Source organism: Salvelinus fontinalis, chromosome 3, assembly GCF_029448725.1.
Source record: "Salvelinus fontinalis isolate EN_2023a chromosome 3, ASM2944872v1, whole genome shotgun sequence".
NCBI classification, from domain to species: domain Eukaryota; kingdom Metazoa; phylum Chordata; class Actinopteri; order Salmoniformes; family Salmonidae; genus Salvelinus; species Salvelinus fontinalis.
This window is the reverse complement of record NC_074667.1, coordinates 42,183,692-42,200,435: the sequence shown is the minus strand read 5'-3', so window position 1 is coordinate 42,200,435 and position 16,744 is coordinate 42,183,692. Positions and strand designations below refer to the sequence as shown.

The 16,744-nt window shown below is 43.9% G+C and overlaps 1 protein-coding gene across 1 annotated transcript; it reads right to left on the bottom strand.

Annotated features, from left to right (window-relative positions):
- Positions 1-2,323: 2,323 nt before the first annotated feature.
- On the bottom strand, positions 2,324-10,473 carry p3h1 (prolyl 3-hydroxylase 1). The gene is made up of 15 exons (XM_055916138.1): positions 9,909-10,473; positions 8,071-8,223; positions 7,089-7,278; positions 6,862-6,993; positions 6,549-6,688; positions 6,290-6,379; positions 6,107-6,159; positions 5,496-5,617; positions 5,233-5,360; positions 4,966-5,061; positions 4,557-4,707; positions 4,290-4,407; positions 4,055-4,130; positions 3,797-3,937; positions 2,324-3,579 (listed from the first exon to the last, which is right to left on the bottom strand). The coding sequence occupies exons 1-15, from the start codon at positions 10,371-10,373 to the stop codon at positions 2,983-2,985; spliced, it is 2,652 nt and encodes an 883-aa protein (XP_055772113.1). The 5' UTR covers positions 10,374-10,473; the 3' UTR covers positions 2,324-2,982.
- Between the last annotated feature and the right edge of the window lie 6,271 nt (positions 10,474-16,744).

Sequence of the window (16,744 nt, the reverse complement as noted above, 5' to 3'; positions counted from 1 at the left end):
GATCCACACTCACACAAATACACTTGTAAAGGTACTGTACGCACAACAACACAAAGGATGACATCCACAGTTGCGGACACAGTCACACACGGATACACACACATGGAGACACTTGAGAAAGCTGACTCCAACATCGGCCTGCACTGTGCGAGACTTGTACTAATCTCAGATTTTCCTTCTATGTCTACTGTACTCTTGTTTCTCGCTTTCTCTCACACTCCTCTCTCTCTGCAGGTCTTTGGAACAATGGTCAAACCCATACACCACAAACACACAGAGAGACAAAGTGGCCTGTGTCTCTTTCTGGATCAGAACCCAGAACACAGAGAAACACAAAGAAAGCACAGAGAGAGATACAGAGACAAAGACACACACAGTCAAACTCTCTCTCTCTCTCACTCTCTCACTCACTCACTCACTCACTCACTCACTCACTCACTCACAGGAGGCCACCACTCAGGCAGTAGGGGAAGGGGGCCAGTTCATACACAGCACAGCTGCTTGAAGACCTTCATTGAAGCCACCCAAATCACCCTTAACCACCCCAAGGCTTTCCTTTAGGGAGATGATGAAGATTTCAAAATGACTAGCCACAAGTCTACACGCATACACATACACACATAGACATTAACACACACACAATAATCTCCACATGGGCAAGAGGTCTGACAAACGCCTCCTTTTCTGCGCTGCTGAATAACTGGGATGTTTGACCTGTTACAGTACATGCACAGTACGTGCGTGCGTGTGTGCGTCCATGTGTGTGTAGATAGCTGCTCTACTCTGTGCAGGCATGACTTCATCCACATGCTAAACCCACACAGACACTCCGGCACAGGACCCAGCATTATTACTGTTCCACCCACAGGCTCAGGGCTGAGGAAACCATAGAAACACAATGCCCAGAATGGACAAACTCAAATCTATATGACCTTTCTAGACACAACCAATATGGCCAACAGACAAGTATGTCAATATTACTTGCTGATTGTCTTGGCAAGGAACCCTGGATATGATTGTTCTGCTGTTATGTTCACGGAACGTCCATGACTGTTCTGGTATCTCCATTCATTTCTATGAAGATAACCATTAATTGATCAATTTCAAACTGTTCATAACCAGTATGGCTTCCAGACTGCCAACACCATGGAAATTTACTTTGAATTGGAATGTCCATTCTGTTCATTCTAATTCTGTAGGGAAACTCAGCAGCTCATCTCACTTCCCCAAAGACCTTATCATGACCTGATACAGCTCAACTATTTAAAACTAAGAAAGTGGTCGTAGGGTGGAGCAGCATTTTGATATAAACAGGATCCTAAGAGAAGAATCCCCTGAGGAGATACTGTAGCTAACTAACCAGAGATCAACAACAGACATGTTGGCCAGGGGCCATCTCAATAGTCTGAACAGGCTTTCATACAACTTATGTTGGTCTCCTGGGAGTTCAAATTACCTCCACAAAGCCATAACAAAACCATAACTATGATTTAAGGAGTTACCGGACCCTAAGGATGAAGTTAAACCCTGAGGGTCCATACTTAAACATATTCAGTAGAAAGAAAAATGTGTGTTGTCTGATGTACATGAGATGGCATGGTAGTTCCTCTCTGCCACCTAGTGTTCTCTTGAGTTATTACATGAAAACGCAACACCAATGTATATTGGACAAAAATTTAAACGCAACATGCAACAATTTCAAGTTCATAGAAAGAAATCAGTCAATGTAAACAAATTCATTAAGCGCTAATCTATGGATCTCACGACTGGGCAGGGGCATAGCCATGGGCACCCATTTGGGAGCAAGATCCACTCACTGGGAAGCCAGACCCAGCCAATCAGAATTAGTTTTTGGGCACAAAAGGACTTTAATACAGACAGAAATACTCCTCAGCACCCCTCCCCCTCAGACGATCCCACAGATGAAGAAGCAGGATGTGGAGTTCCTGGGCTGGCGTGGTTACACGTGGTCTGCAGTTGTGAGGCCGGTTGGATGTACTGCCAAATTCTCTAAAACGATGTTGGAGGTGGCTTATGGTAGAAAAATGAACAAATAGACATTCCTTCAGTCAGCATGCCAATTGCATGCTCCCTCAAAACTTGAGACATCTGTGGCATTGTGTTGTGTGACCAAACTGCACATTTTAGAGTGTCCTTTTATTTCCCCCAGCACAAGGTGCACCTGTGTAATTAATGATCATGCTTTTCATCAGCTTCTTGATATGCCACTCCTGTTATCTTGGCAAAGTAAAAATGCTCACTAACAGGGATGTAAACTAATTTGTGCACAAAATTTGAGCGAAATAAGCTTTTTGTGCATATGGAACATTTCTGGGATCTTTTATTTCAGCTCATGAAACATGGGACCAACACTTTACATGTTGCGTTCATATTTTTGTTCAGTATGAAAACATGACTTTATTTAATGCATCCACATGAATCCAAGTTTCAGTCTCTACTCAGACACATTTAATTTGTTCATGTTGTTCTTTCCTGTTTTTTATCTCTTTTTGTTGGGAGATTATATCTTTCCATTCCTGAAGCAAAGAACAGTTCATTTAAAATCAGTACAAAATAGCACAGAGAATTCCAAATCATACACAAAAGTAACACTATAAAAACAACACAGTATGTTCACATGAGTCTGGGATATGAATTTAAATGTGGTTACTATTTAGCACTTTGTGACAAATGCATTTGTGAAATGCACTATACAAATCCAATTTGATTGGTTGATTCATTGATTTGATTGATTGATTAGTTGATATCAGCCATCGGAGTGAGTTTACAGTCCCTTGGTATTATGGTATGGTTTACATTACAACACAGGTTAATTTACCACCGCTACTGGGCAGACAAACAACATCCATCAACAACTACATATCTTTATCCAGCACACCCACAGAGAAAACCTTAACAAATATATTCAAACGGTAGAAAAATAGAGACACCACAGAGTAAGAGTCACAGGTGCTGTTGGTCTCACAGCTCATCCTTGTCATTCTGTGAGTCCGAGGCTGATTTGGGGTCAGTTTTAGAGTCCTTGGAAACCTTTTTGACAGGGGCTTTCTCTGCCTTCTTTGTAGCTGGCTTCTGCTCTTTTTTGTCTGTTGCTTTAGGTTTCGTTTTGCTTGCTGCATGTTTGACGTTTGTTTTTGCTGCTGGTTTAGCTTTGGCTTTGTCCCCTGCTTTAGCCGCTGTTTTAGTCGTCGCTTTGGCCTTTGATGCGTCGGCTGCTTTGTCTTTCGTTTTGACCGCCTCTTTCAACTTGGGTTTTTCACCCTCTTTGGCAATTTGTTTTTCTGCCTGATTCTCTGTCGGCTTATCATCCTTTTTATCTTCTGGGTTATCAGCTGGGTTTTCTATTACTATTTCTGCTGGTTCCTCAGGCTTCTTCTCTGCTGGTTTGTCAACTGGTTTGTCTGCCTGCTCCTGTACTGGGGGTGCAGCTTGACCAAGAAGCGCAGCCTGGTCAGGAAGTGTGAGTTGTGGCTCTGAGCTCTCTGTCTTTGTCTCTGTGAACTCTGCGTCCGTAGGAGTGGAGAACATCTTCAGCATCTCTTGAGCTTGGATCCGCTCCTGGAGAGAGAGAGAGACACACACACACACACACACACACACACACACACAAATTAGCTAAGACTGAAGCAAGAGAAACTGATGAAATGTAGATGAATCAATAAGTGGAAAGCATTGCTCTCTCCCTCAGATTACAAAACAACCCATCACAATATATAGCATGATAGAAACAAAGACTATACATAACTCCAGATGGATTGACTAATAGATATGTTACCTTCTCCTCGTGTTTGGGGTCAAGGGTGAACCACAGGGCCACAGCACACCTCTGGCCCTTAGTGACCGCTCTCACGCCATGAGGATTCTCCTCCCCTGCCCCAAAACCAACCACACGACCACACTGAGGACGCACCTCCGCCTGGGCAACACAGGGCAGTGACATCAGTCATCATACGGTCAATTAACTTACACCTTAGAGTAAATCAACTGTTTTTACTCTGCATCCCTCAATCCTTCATCATTGATTGAAACTTACTGTGACAGTTTTGGCATCCAGTTCAGTGAAAATGAAATCTCCTCCTTCAAAGTCATCATTTAGATAGAGGATGGCGCTAAAAGACAACATGAACAAGGGAAGGGTCTTAAAGACAGTGGTGCATGATGATACCTGCTGCTGATACCTATGTTATAAGCATATGCAGTGTGTGTGTGTGTGTGTGTGTGTGTGTGTGTGTGTGTGTGTGTGTGTGTGTGTGTGTGTGTGTGTGTACCTGTAGTCTCTGTGTGTGTATGCGGGTGGTTCTTTGATGCACTTGTTGAGCTCAGAGACCAGAAGGCAGTTGTCTGCATGAACTGGGTGACTCAGGTCGTCACGGTCATCCTGCTTCTCTGTACAGACAGAGGAATGGAAACATATCTTACTGTATGTCTATATACTCATACAGGCAGGTGGTTAATGTGGGGTTAAATGCCCCATCTTGGATTCGATATACACAACAATACTGTCCCCTGAGGGCCGCCGTAGTGGAGTTTCTCACCATCGATGGCGGAGCGGCAGACCAGGTGAGAGTAGGAGAAGTAGAGAGGAGAGTCCAGACGGAAGTACGACTCGAGGACCCTACGCACCTTCTCACTCATGTCGAAAAACAGACGGGCACTCTTCAGGGGCACAGTTCCCTCCTGTCCAAACTGTAGAGCAGGACAATATCATCAGAAATAGGTGCTTTCTTATAGACAACTCACTGGTAACTGTACATGGATGCCATTAGGCTGAGGCTTTAGAAAGGTTGGAGATAAAGCTGAGGCTAGGAGATGAAACTAGTTGGGGGTTGGTTTTGGGTGAAGTTGACCATGCTGGGTTAGAAACAGTGTTGGCAGTGCTGGGCTGGTGGTGTTTGGGTTATGGTTGGGTTATCAGGGCTTTAGTGTGTAGGGTCAGTGATGTACCTTAATAGCCTTGAGGACTGTGATTCCTTGGAAGCTCTCGCTGGGGGAGTGTGGGGAGGGAAGGCCTCGGTACCCATCACCTTTCAGCGCAGCCGCCTGACAGACAAACACACACACACACAGCATCAACACACACAATGACAGAAGCATGCGCACAGTTTTAACACACAGACCATCAGAAGCTCACACTCCATCAACACACACACACACACACACACACACACACAGACACACAGACAGATAGCCCTGACCCTGGCTCCCACTCACATTAGAGAGGCGGGTGAGCTCTCTGCACTCGCCCTCCGAGATAAATCCATCCAGTAGAACCCTCTGAGACCCATTCAGCTGCTTAGACGACATGGTAATCTTGATGTCATCAAACAACAGAGGACCACCTGGAAGGGAGACAGGGGGAATGAATATAGAGAGTGTACAGTCAGAGTGTGCAAGACAGTCCACTGACATTCCCAAACTTCATGCTGTGACCCTCCAAAAACCTATGGACAAAGAATGCTCCCAGGAAATCTTACCTTCTCGTACGATCTTGGCAATATCAGTCGACTCCTTGTTCTTCTCCTCCACCAGAGTTTCAATCTCCTTCATCAGATTCCCAATCTCCTCAGTGATTCTTGCTGCAGTCTCCCTGTCTGCCCTGCAGAGGGCGCCAAAGACGAGGTTACAAGATAAAAAATGTTTTTAAATTTAACTAGGCAAGTCAGTTAAGAACAAATTCTTATTTTACAATGACATCCTAACCCGGCAAAACCCTCCCCTAACCCGGACGACGCTGGGCCAGTTGTGCGCCGCCCTATGGGATTCCCGATCACGGCCGGTTGTGATACAGCCCGGGATCAAACCAAGGTCTGTAGTGACACCTCTAGCACTGAGATGCAGTGCCCTAGACCGCTGCGCCACTCGGGAGCCTAAACATAATGCGGAGCAGATCCTAGTCTGATATTGAGAGCATACATGTACTAGTGGAGGCTGGTGCACAGGATAATTGTAATGACTTGAATGGAATGAATGGAACAGCATGTTTGATACATTTCCATTCATTACATTCCAGCCATTAAAATGAGCCATTCTTCCAATTTCTCCCTCCAGCAGCCTCTTCTAGTCTGTACGTGTGTGCTTCTCTTACTTCTGCTTCTCTCTCAGTTTGAGGGGCATGATGTCTGCAGGGGTCCAGGAATCCTGCAAAGGAAGGGGCAGGATGTGAGATCACACATGCTAAAACCCACCTGACAGCAGTCCCCTATCAGGGTGATGTCTTGTCGGTGGAAACAGTGAGACACAAGAGAAGATAAGAAACATGTTAACCTACTGGATCAACAAAGGTGATTCCAAACACTTCAAAAGCAAAGTAGAGCAGCTCCTTCTCTAACAGGGACTGCTGAATGTGCTGTTTTACCACCTGGGAGGGAGAAGAGATGGAGAGAAGTGAGTTGGAGGCATGAGGGATAGATAGGAAGGTGCAGGTTGTGTGTGTGTGTGTGTGTGTGTGTGTGTGTGTGTGTGTGTGTGTGTGTGTGTGTGTGTGTGTGTGTGTGTGTGTGTGTGTGTGTGTGTGTGTGTGTGTGTACCTGTCTAGCAGGTATGGCTGCAGCCTTGTCCTCTCCCAGCACAGCGGAGTAGTAGGCCAGGTTCTGATTCATTACCTCCTCTTCTGGGTGGAACAGCAGGTAGGTCTTAGCACACTCTATGGCCTGCTCATACTTTTCACCTGATTTGGGGGGGGGGGGGGGGGGGGGGGGGGTTTGGTGGGAGAGAGAAAGGGAGACATCAAACAGACAGACGAGCAGACAGCCAGGCAGAGGACACATTGATTTGTGAAAGCAAATCACCCTGATTCTAAAAAGGCATGTAGGTGCAGAGTGAATAGGGACTGAGACTCACTGTTGTAGTAGGAGAACTGTAGGTAGTTGAAGTGGGAAGGGAGGAAATCCTCAAATGGCTTGTCCTTTCCTGCGGTGGAGGCTAGCTCCACAGAACAGCTCTGCTTACAGTTCATAATCTGCATGTAGTGGTCTGACAGTGACATGGGCAAACATAAGAGTACAAGGTTTAAGCTTTTATCCAAAATGTTAGCATGGGGTTCTTTGGGATTTAGTCTGTCTTAACACCTGTCATGGACTGGAAGAGGTCAGCACTGTACTCCATGTAGTTGTATCCGTCGTAGTCGTAAGCTCCTTCGCAGAGCGCCCGGCACTCCTGGTCTGCGCTGAAGTACTCTTCCACCGCTGCCTCAAAGTGGTCGATGGCCAGACCGAACGAGTCTGAGCTGTAGTACCGCTTCCCTGCAAGGAACTCTGCCTGGGAGATAGAGTAGAGAGCAAAGCATGGAGTCAGCAGCCCAGCCACATTTTAATTCAACTCGTTGACCCTACCCAACCTGGTGCCAATAAGGTCCCTTTGTCACGACTTCCGCCGAAGTCGGCTCCCCTCCTTGTTCGGGTGGCGTTCGGCGGTTGACGTCGCCAGCCTTCTAGCCATCGCCGCTCCATTTTTCATTGTTCCATTTGTTTTGTCTTGTTTCCCCACACACCTGGTTTACATTCCCTAATTACACTGCATATATATATTCCTCTGTTCCCCCCATGTCTTTGTGTGGAATTGTTTTGTTACGTGTTTAGTGTTACGCGCCAGACTGGTTGTTTCACCGGGTATCGTGTTTTGAACCGTACTATGTTTATTGTCAAACATTTGCATTATTGTGAGTGTTTTCGCGTATATTCACTTTTGCCATTGGCTGGAGGTTTTTGACGCAGTTGCGTCTGTCTTTTGTGCTTCTGCCAAATAAAGTGCGCCTGATCACAACTCTCTGCTCTCCTGCACCTGACTTCTTACCAGTAGCACACAACCTTGACACCCTTGCCCCTTCCCCTGTCCCATATGCTTGGCAGTTCCAAGTAGGCAAATTGGTAAGTGGTTACTGTCTGACTATGTGCAGTTCCAAATGTTGTAAATGGTATATAACTGGTCCATTGTTCCTGGGATAACTGATACATTGTCACTAGAATAACTGGTGCATAGTAACTGTTATAACAGGTGCATTGTCACTGGGATAATGGGTGCATTACTGGGGATTAGTGGTGTCAGTCTCACCATGTGCGGCCAGGCCTCCAGGTCTTTAAAGTCTTCCTCCTGCACTCCGGACATCATCCTGTAGTAGTCCAGGTTCTGCCTCATCTCAATGTGGTCTGGGTTGGCCAGGAAAAACGTGTTGGCCGCTGCCACAGCCTTATCCAGCTTATTGATCTACATAGGGAAGAGAGATATTTAGTGAATAAATCAATAATACAGCATACTGTATCTGTTGAATAAACCTTATACACATTGTGACTCCAAAGGCTTCCCTAAATGCTCCACCTCTCAGAAGTATTTTACAAGACCCCCTGGAATGGTGTAAGAAATGTGTGAGCTGCAATCACCAACATGCTGTTTTAGGCAACTAGTCAATCTCCTATTTAATATAGTAAGTAGTCTTCAATCAGGGGCCATATGTCTCTTTTATAGTTGTTGGTTTAACTTAAAAGCCCAGTGCAGTCAAAAAATGCAATAATTGTGGAGGTTCCCATAGAATGCCAGCAAAAAAAGCCTCCATTTACATGTTGCTTATGAGTGCATTTCACACTACTTTTGGATTATAATTGTAATTTCAGGCTTGTATGAATGTCCTGCTTAACATAATGTTTGTGTCATCATCACAAATCAACTGCATTATACATAAAAACATAATCAACTTTGTCTTCAACCAGTAAATGGCTCTTCGCTAGCTTTTGCTACAGCCAATGACGTTAGCAGTCTAGTTGACAATTGCTGCGTCCAAAATAGGTATTTTGCAAAGATGACAACCAAATATAATCTTAGCGACTGCAATAACACCAACATGTAAGCGTATAAGAATGCAAAAGGTGTTTTTGTTTAGAAGTAATAATTATTTTAACGTACGTTATGTTAAATGGGGGCAGATGGGATGGCAGTCTTTCTGCATCCTTGATTTGCGCACATCCGTACCTGACAAAGTCAGTAAGTGGTAAGTCAGTAAGTGGTCAAACTACTACTACAGAATCAAACTACTATAACAGCGAGACCCCACTCAGAACACTCACAGTCATAATTATTCCTTGAGAAATTGCTCTTTGCTAAGAAGCTATTCTTTTTTTACCATTTTAATGGATAACATTCACAGTAAGGTATTTAATTGTTACCCAGAAATTATTTAATATTGAGTTAAAACGACTGCATTGGAGCCATTATGTAAGCCATAAGGCCTACATATTTTTTTCCATATCTATTGACATTCGTAAATAGGCTATGAATATGACCTTTGACATTCAGGAACATCTTATAGGCTACATGTATTTACTTAATTTATAGGGCTAACTACTCTTATTACAACGTTAAAAAAAAAAGACTTAACACAAATAAATATATACATGACTATTCTGTCAAAAGTTAAGTAAATTCTTGAATGGCACAGTAGCATGCATGAGATCTACAGCGCATGTTGATGACAAGCCCCAAAATCGAGAAGAATCCAGTGTAGGACGTAAATTGTCTACACAGCTAGACTCCACCTAGAGACGTGGCACGACCGGCTTGGCTTGGGGGGTGGGGAAGACAGAGCACTTATAGTGCACGACTTGCTTCTTAGTGTTAGTTTAAATGAAATTGGACAAAATAAAAAGTGACATTGCTCTTATATTGACATGCAAGTGTGATTGATAAATGTGCATGGTAGACCACTTCAAAAAGTGCAATAAGATGACGCAGGCGAATCTTATCCACAACATTGGATCGGCTACTGGCTGTGTTTGTTTCAAGCCTATACAATGTCTGAACATTTATTATGCAAAGAACCTATATGGTCGACTCTTTTCCCTATGAAAGATCTGAACATTTATTATGCATAGGACCCATTTGGTCGACTATTTTCATACCTTGAAGTATGCGACTTGCAGATAATTGTAAGGGGTTCTCTTCTTAAACTCGAGGTCCACATCTTCAGTGATTTTATGGATAGTTGGTGGTCCAATTTTATCACTTTCGCAGGTATTTACACAATCAGCCCTTCTCATAATTTTTTGAAAAAAACCAAGATCCTCCACAGAGCCAGCACCTGGTATTGTCACAACTATGCTGGATAAAGGCTCTCCGAAAGCGCTCTGGTTTGCACAAGTTATTCGGCAATGCGCCTTCACCCTGCGTATCGCAGCCTTGTTCCGAAGCGCCCTCTCCATGTTCAGGATGACCGTCATCCAGTCACCCTTGTAGTATGCTTCTACCGCTGTGTCGAACAGCAGATCATACGGCTCGAGAATAACATTACTACTGAGCTGCACATCCGAAAGTCCATAAGAGATGAGGCAAACGACTAAAATCGCTAAAACTAACCGGCACTCCATTCTGGAAAATGGGGCCTCTGCGTGGGTAAGCTGGAAAAGAGCACTCGTCCGTAGAGAGGGGAACTGGAAGTTTAGCCGGGGCTGCAAACTTTTGTCGGGGGGTGGAGTTAACGCAGAACCCCTGAGCTGAACAGCCCAGGGCGCACAGCGCCCCTGTTCATTCTGCAACAGCAGCTGCAAGACAACATCAAGGTCCAGTAGAAAAATTATAAATTGCTCATATCCAATTGCTTGATTTGACTATTACAGTGTGATAACATCGCAGAAGAAAAATAGGCACAAAGTCTCACAACGATTTTGGTGTAGGTCACGGTTCCCCAAATGGCAGCCAATTATTATATATTTATTTTATTTAACCTTTATTTAACTAGGCAAGCCAGTTTAAGAACACATTCTTATTTACAATGACGGCCTACATCGCCAAACCCGGACGACGCTGGGACAATTGTGCGCCGGCCTGTGGGACTCCCAATCACTGCCGGTTGTGATACAGCCTGTATTTGGCCTTTCATTTTCATTCTCAACATTTTCATTGTTGGATATAAAAGACTGTAAAAACAGTGACAAGGTAAGCAATCCCAGATAAAATTAACAAAAAAGTAGGAAAGATGAAAAAGATGAGGAAGTTCTTCACCCTACTCTGCTGATGATCATTTTTCTCTGCTCATACAAGAGTAATACAGGCCTACTAGTACATAGTGGTGGAAAAAGTACCCAATTGTCATACTTGAGTAAAAGTAAAAGATATATACCTTAATAGAAAATGACTCAAGGAAAAGTGAAAGTTGCCTGATAAAATACTACTTGAGTAAAAGTCTAAAAGTATTTGGTTTTAAATATACTTATGTATCAAAAGAAAATGTAACTGAAAAATCTACTTAAGTATCAAAAGTAAAAGTATACATAATTTCAAATTTCTTATATTTAGCAAACCAAAAATGGCACAATTGTATTTAATTGTTTTACTACACTAACTTGGAGAGAAAAATAATATTAATGATTTATCAGGGGGTGCTGCAGCACCCTCTGCACCCCTACTTCCCACAGCTATTACTATCCGTCCCAAACTTTAAATAGTATTTCGAGGCACTAGCATTTCGCCTCATCCTAAATTGGTTTATACATGATTCTTCCACCCCCTGGCTGAGTATAGAGACAAAAAAGTCAAGGCATCTGAATACTTTCCGAATGCACTGTACGCATGTATAAGCCATATACCCACTTTTTTTTCAGTCGGCATTGCATATACTCACTTCTTAATCCCTATTGATGCATATCAAAGTAGTGTAGTGTCGGTATACGACTTATCAATTCTGTAGTACAATAGAGAAATCATGCACAAACTAGCCTACACAATCGCAAAGCACGTGAAATATATTCACATGCGCGCCGCACACTAGCCTCGGCAGAAAATGATCTGCAGGCACCAAGAGTGTGCAGCTCTCGAATGGTTTTGACATGGAGCAAATCAAATCAAATGGTATTAGTAACATGTGCTGAATACAACAGGTGTAGACCTTACAGTGAAATACTTACTTATGAGCCCCTAACCATCAATGCAGTCTTAAAAAATACAGATAAGAATAAGAAATAAAAGTAACAAGTAATTAAAGAGCAGCAGTAAAATAACAAAAGCAAGACTATATACAGGGGGGTACCAGTTAGTTGAGGTATATGTACATGTAGGTAGAGTTATTCAAGTGACTATGCATCGATGATAACAACAGAGAGTAGCAGCGGTGTAAAAGAGGGGGAGAGGGGGGGGTCAATGCAAATAGTCTGGGTAGCCATTTGATTAGATGTTCAGGAGTCTTATGGCTTGGGGGTAGAAGCTGTTTAGAAGCCTCTTAGACCTAGACTTGGCGCTCCGATACCACTTGCCGTGCGGTAGCAGAGAGAACAGTCTATGACTTGGGTGGCTGGAGTCTTTCACAATTTTTAGGGCCTTCCTCTGACACCGCCTGGTATAGAGGTCCTGGATGGCAGGAAGCTTGGATTAGTGATGTACTGGGCCGTGTGCACTACCCTCTGTAGTGCCTTGAGGTCGGAGGCCGAGCAGTTGCCATACCAGGCAGTGATGCAACCAGTCAGGATGCTCTTGATGGTGCAGCTGTAGAAACTTTTGATGATCTGAGGACCCATGCCAAATCTTTTCAGTCTCCTGAGGGGGAATAGGTTTTGTTGTGCCCTCTTCACGACTGTCTTGGTGTGCTTGGACCATGTTAGTTTGTTGGTGATGTGGACACCAAGGAACTTGTAGCTCTCAACCTGCTCCACTGCAGCCCCATCGATGAGAACGGAAGTGTGCTCTGTCCTCTTTTTCCTGTAGTCCACAATCATCTCCTTTGTCTTGATCACGTTGAGGGAGAGGTTGTTGTCCTGGCACCACACGGCCAGGTCTCTAACCTCCTCCCTATAGGCTGTCTCGTCACTGTTGGTGATCAGGCCTACCATTGTTGTGTCATTGGCAAACTTAATGATGGTGTTGGAGTCATGCCTGGCCATGCAGTCATGAGTGAACAGGGAGTACAGGAGGGGACAGAGCACGCACCCTTAAGGGGCCCGTGTTGAGAATCAGCGTGGTGGATGTGTTGTTACCTACCCTTACCAACTGGGGGCGGCCCATCAGGAAGTCCAGTTGAATGCTGAGCTGTAGTCAGTGAATAGCATTCTCACACAGGTGTTCCTTTTGTCCAGGTGGGAAGGGCAGTGTGGAGTGCAATAGACATTGCATCATCTGTAGATCTGCTGGGGCGGTATGCAAATTGGAGGGGGTCTAGGGTTTCTGGGATAATGGTGTTGATGTGAGCCATGACCAGCCTTTCAAAGCACTTCATGGCTACAGACGTGAGTGCTACGGGTCGATAGTCATTTAGGCAGGTTACCTTAGTGTTCTTGGGCACAGGCACTATGGTGGTCTGCTTAAAACATGTTGGTATTACAGACTCGAACAGGGAGAGGTTGAAAATGTCAGTGAAGATACTTGCCAGTTGGTCAGCGCATGCTCGCAGTACATGTCCTGGTGATCCGTCTGGCCCTGCGGCCTTGTGAATGTTGACCTGGTTAAAGGACTTACTCACATCGGCTGCGGAGAGCGTGATCACACAGTCTTCCGGAACAGCTGGTGCTCTCATGAATGTTTCAGTGTTATTTGTCTCGAAGTGAGCATAGAAGTAGTTTAGCTCGTCTGGTAGGCTCGTGCCACTGGGCAGCTCTCGGCTGTGCTTCCCTTTGTAATCTAATGGTTTGCAAGCTCTGCGTCAGAGCCGGTGTTGTAGATTCGATCTTAGTCCTGTATTGATGCTTTGCTTGTTTGATGGTTCGTCGGAGGGCATAGCGGGATTTCTTATAAGCTTCTGGGTTAGAGTCCTGCTTCTTCAAACTGGCAACTCTAGCCTTCAGCTTAGTGCGGATGTTGCCTGTAATCCATGGATTCTGGTTGGGCTACGGTCACTGTAGGGACGACGTCATCGATGCACTTATTGATGAAGCCAATGATTGATGTGATCCTCAAAGCCATCGGAGGAATCCCGGAACATATTCCAGTCTGTGCTAGCAAAACAGTCCTGTAGCTTAGCATCTGCTTCATCTGACCACTTTTTTATTGATCTAGTTGCTGGTGCTTCCTGCTTTAATTTTTGCTTGTAAGCAGGAATCAGGAGGATAGAATTATGGTCAGATTTGCCAAATGGAGGGCGAGGGAGAGCTTTGTATGCGTCTCTGTGTGTGGAGTAAACGTGGTCCAGATTTTTTTTGCCTTTGGTTGCACATTTAACATGCTGATAGCTCACAGAAGAATGACATCGGTAGAACTATTACTTCCCATTGCAAAAAAAACATTTCACATTTAGCACACAAAGTAACCGGTGACAGGCAACTGCCAGTTCAAAGTGAATGATGGCAGGCCCGTGTGGTAAATTGCTTGTTTGTATAAAGGCCTACTGTTGCTCTGATTGGCTATAGCACATCGGTCTGTGTAGACTCCAGTCTTGGACCAGACAGAGGTTTTTATTTGGTTTTATTTACTGCAGTGTCTATTAAATTATCCAAATGGCCGTCCGCTTTCCCAATCTATAATGCTATAGAATTTTCACAAATGCCTTAGTATACATGATTCCCAAACGTTCTAAGAATTTATGAAAAAGTTAAATTGACCATATCTAAGTGGTCGTTTGTCAAATCTTTTTTTTTTCTAAGTGTCCTCCATTAAGGTCCCAACCATTAAGTCAAAATGTGATTGGTTGATTCCATTATCACTCCAAAATGTTTGCCCTAATAAAGTTGAATGGCAGATGCCTTTATCTAGCTTTTGATGGTTGACTTAGCTAGATAGACCAGGAAAGATAAACCCTAATTGGAACTTTTTTTCTCTTCCGTGTTAACCCGTTCCTTTCCAACAAAAACGGAATAGATTAAATCGGAACATCTTGGGGAAAAATTCACTTTTCGGAATGTCTAAAGAATCCATATGTTGTTCTGAAATATGAACACAGAAATACTGGACATTTTGAACATTATTTTGGTGGTGATTTGACAAAATTACAATCATGGTCTTGAAATGGACTTGCATTTTTCTGGTCTTGGTCTTGACTCAATATCAGACCCCTTGTTCCCCTCCCAGTCTCGGTCTGTACTCGGTGTCATCCATCCCTCCGGTCTTGGTCTTGACTCATACTCGATTTGCTCCGGTCTTGGATCGGCCTCGTTTTAGGTGGTCTCGAACACAACACTGCCTTAAACAATGTAAACTACTCTTCGGTCCTATTATTGCTCGCACCATTTTTATTTGGTGCAAAGATGAAAAACATTGTAACAGGGAATCAAAATGGCATGCCCATACTCCATTATTCACAGTAATGACTTGTGATCTGGAGGAAGGCCTTTTGAATCTCACCAATGGTCCAAACGTGGAATCCATACATTTGCCGATATTATGGACAGTAATGTATTGTGTACATTCCAAGATTTGAAAGCCAAACACATATTACCAAGGAAATTCTTTTTTTTCTATATTTACAATTTATGTCAGCTATGCTGGCCTGTTGTTTCCCTTGGGAAATCCAACTACCGAACCATCCAATGATGGGATTTATAAATAAATTATCTTGGCTCCCAATCTGATCTCTATAATATATAAACACATTTTGAAAAGCCCATTTTGAGCTAGCAATTAAGAAAATATGGTCCACAGATCTAAGTGAATCTGAATAACCCTTTAACCGCAACAGAATATGGAAAAAGATGACCTTGGTATCCCGTAATCCGAACCATTAATTTATACATTTTAAATGTGTTCACAGACTGTATATAAAACCCAGCAATAGTTTTATGAAGTAATTGGCCCCAACACCTAGCTGTTCACAAGTTTTATGATGTAATTGTCAGAGCAGCAGCTGTCAGAGCAGCTCATAGATTACTGCACCTGTACATAGCCCATCTATAATTTAGCCCAAACAACTACCTCTTTCCCTACTGTATTTATTTATTTTGCTCCTTTGCACCCCATTATTTCTATCTCTACTTTGCACATTTTCCACTGCAAATCAACCATTCCAGTGTTTTACTTGCTATTTTGTATTTATTTCGCCATCATGGCCTTTTTTTGCCTTCACCTCCCTTATCTCACCTCACTTGCTCACATTGTATATAGACTTATTCTTCTACTGTATTATTGACTGTAGGTTTGTTTTACTCCATGTGTAACTCTGTGTTGTATGTGTCGAACTGCTTTGCTTTATCTAGGCCAGGTCGCAGTTGTAAATGAGAATGTGTTCTCAACTTGCCTACCTGGTTAAATAAAGGTGAAATAAAAAAATAAAAAAAATTGGCCCCAACTCCTAGCTGTTCACTGTGTCCCCTAAATCCTTCAAATGATGTAGGAGTTCCCCAAAATGAAATTAATCTGGAACAAAGTAACAAAATTAATTTCGAAGTGGTCAGATTCACATTTCCCCTCCATATCTGATAGCCCAGGTACTCCACCTCGGCGTAGCCCAACTTGCACTTGTGGGGGTTCGCATCCATCACTGCCTGTAACCTACAAAGATGGGACTCACAACTGTCACTGTGCACAATATTGTCATCCAAATAAGCAGCTGCGTACTCACTGTGCAGCGGCAAGACGCGGTACATGAGTCGCTGAAAGGTCGCTGGTGCCCTGTGGAGCCAAAAAGGAAGAACCCAGTAGTGGTATAGCCCCCCCCCCCCCTCGGGGTGGAAAAGGCCGTCTTCTCCCGGGAGGCCGCTGCTAGCGGCACCTGCCAGTACCCCTTCGTCAGGTCCAACGTGCTGACGTATCTCGCCCTACCCAAGCGATCGATCAGTTCATCCACCCGGGGCATGGGGTAGGCGTCGAGCTTAATGACGTCGTT

What these genes read in the sequence shown, in the direction of transcription:
- p3h1 (XM_055916138.1), bottom strand. Translation starts at nt 10,373, where the DNA reads ATGGAGTGCCGGTTAGTTTTAGCGATTTTAGTCGTTTGCCTCATCTCT. An exon ending in TGGAGGCCTGGCCGCACATG is followed by an intron (nt 7,279 to 8,070) that starts GTGAGACTGACA and finishes TCTATCTCCCAG; the next exon opens with GCAGAGTTCCTTGCAGGGAA. An exon ending in ACCCCAAACACGAGGAGAAG is followed by an intron (nt 3,580 to 3,796) that starts GTAACATATCTA and finishes CTCTCTCTCCAG; the next exon opens with GAGCGGATCCAAGCTCAAGA.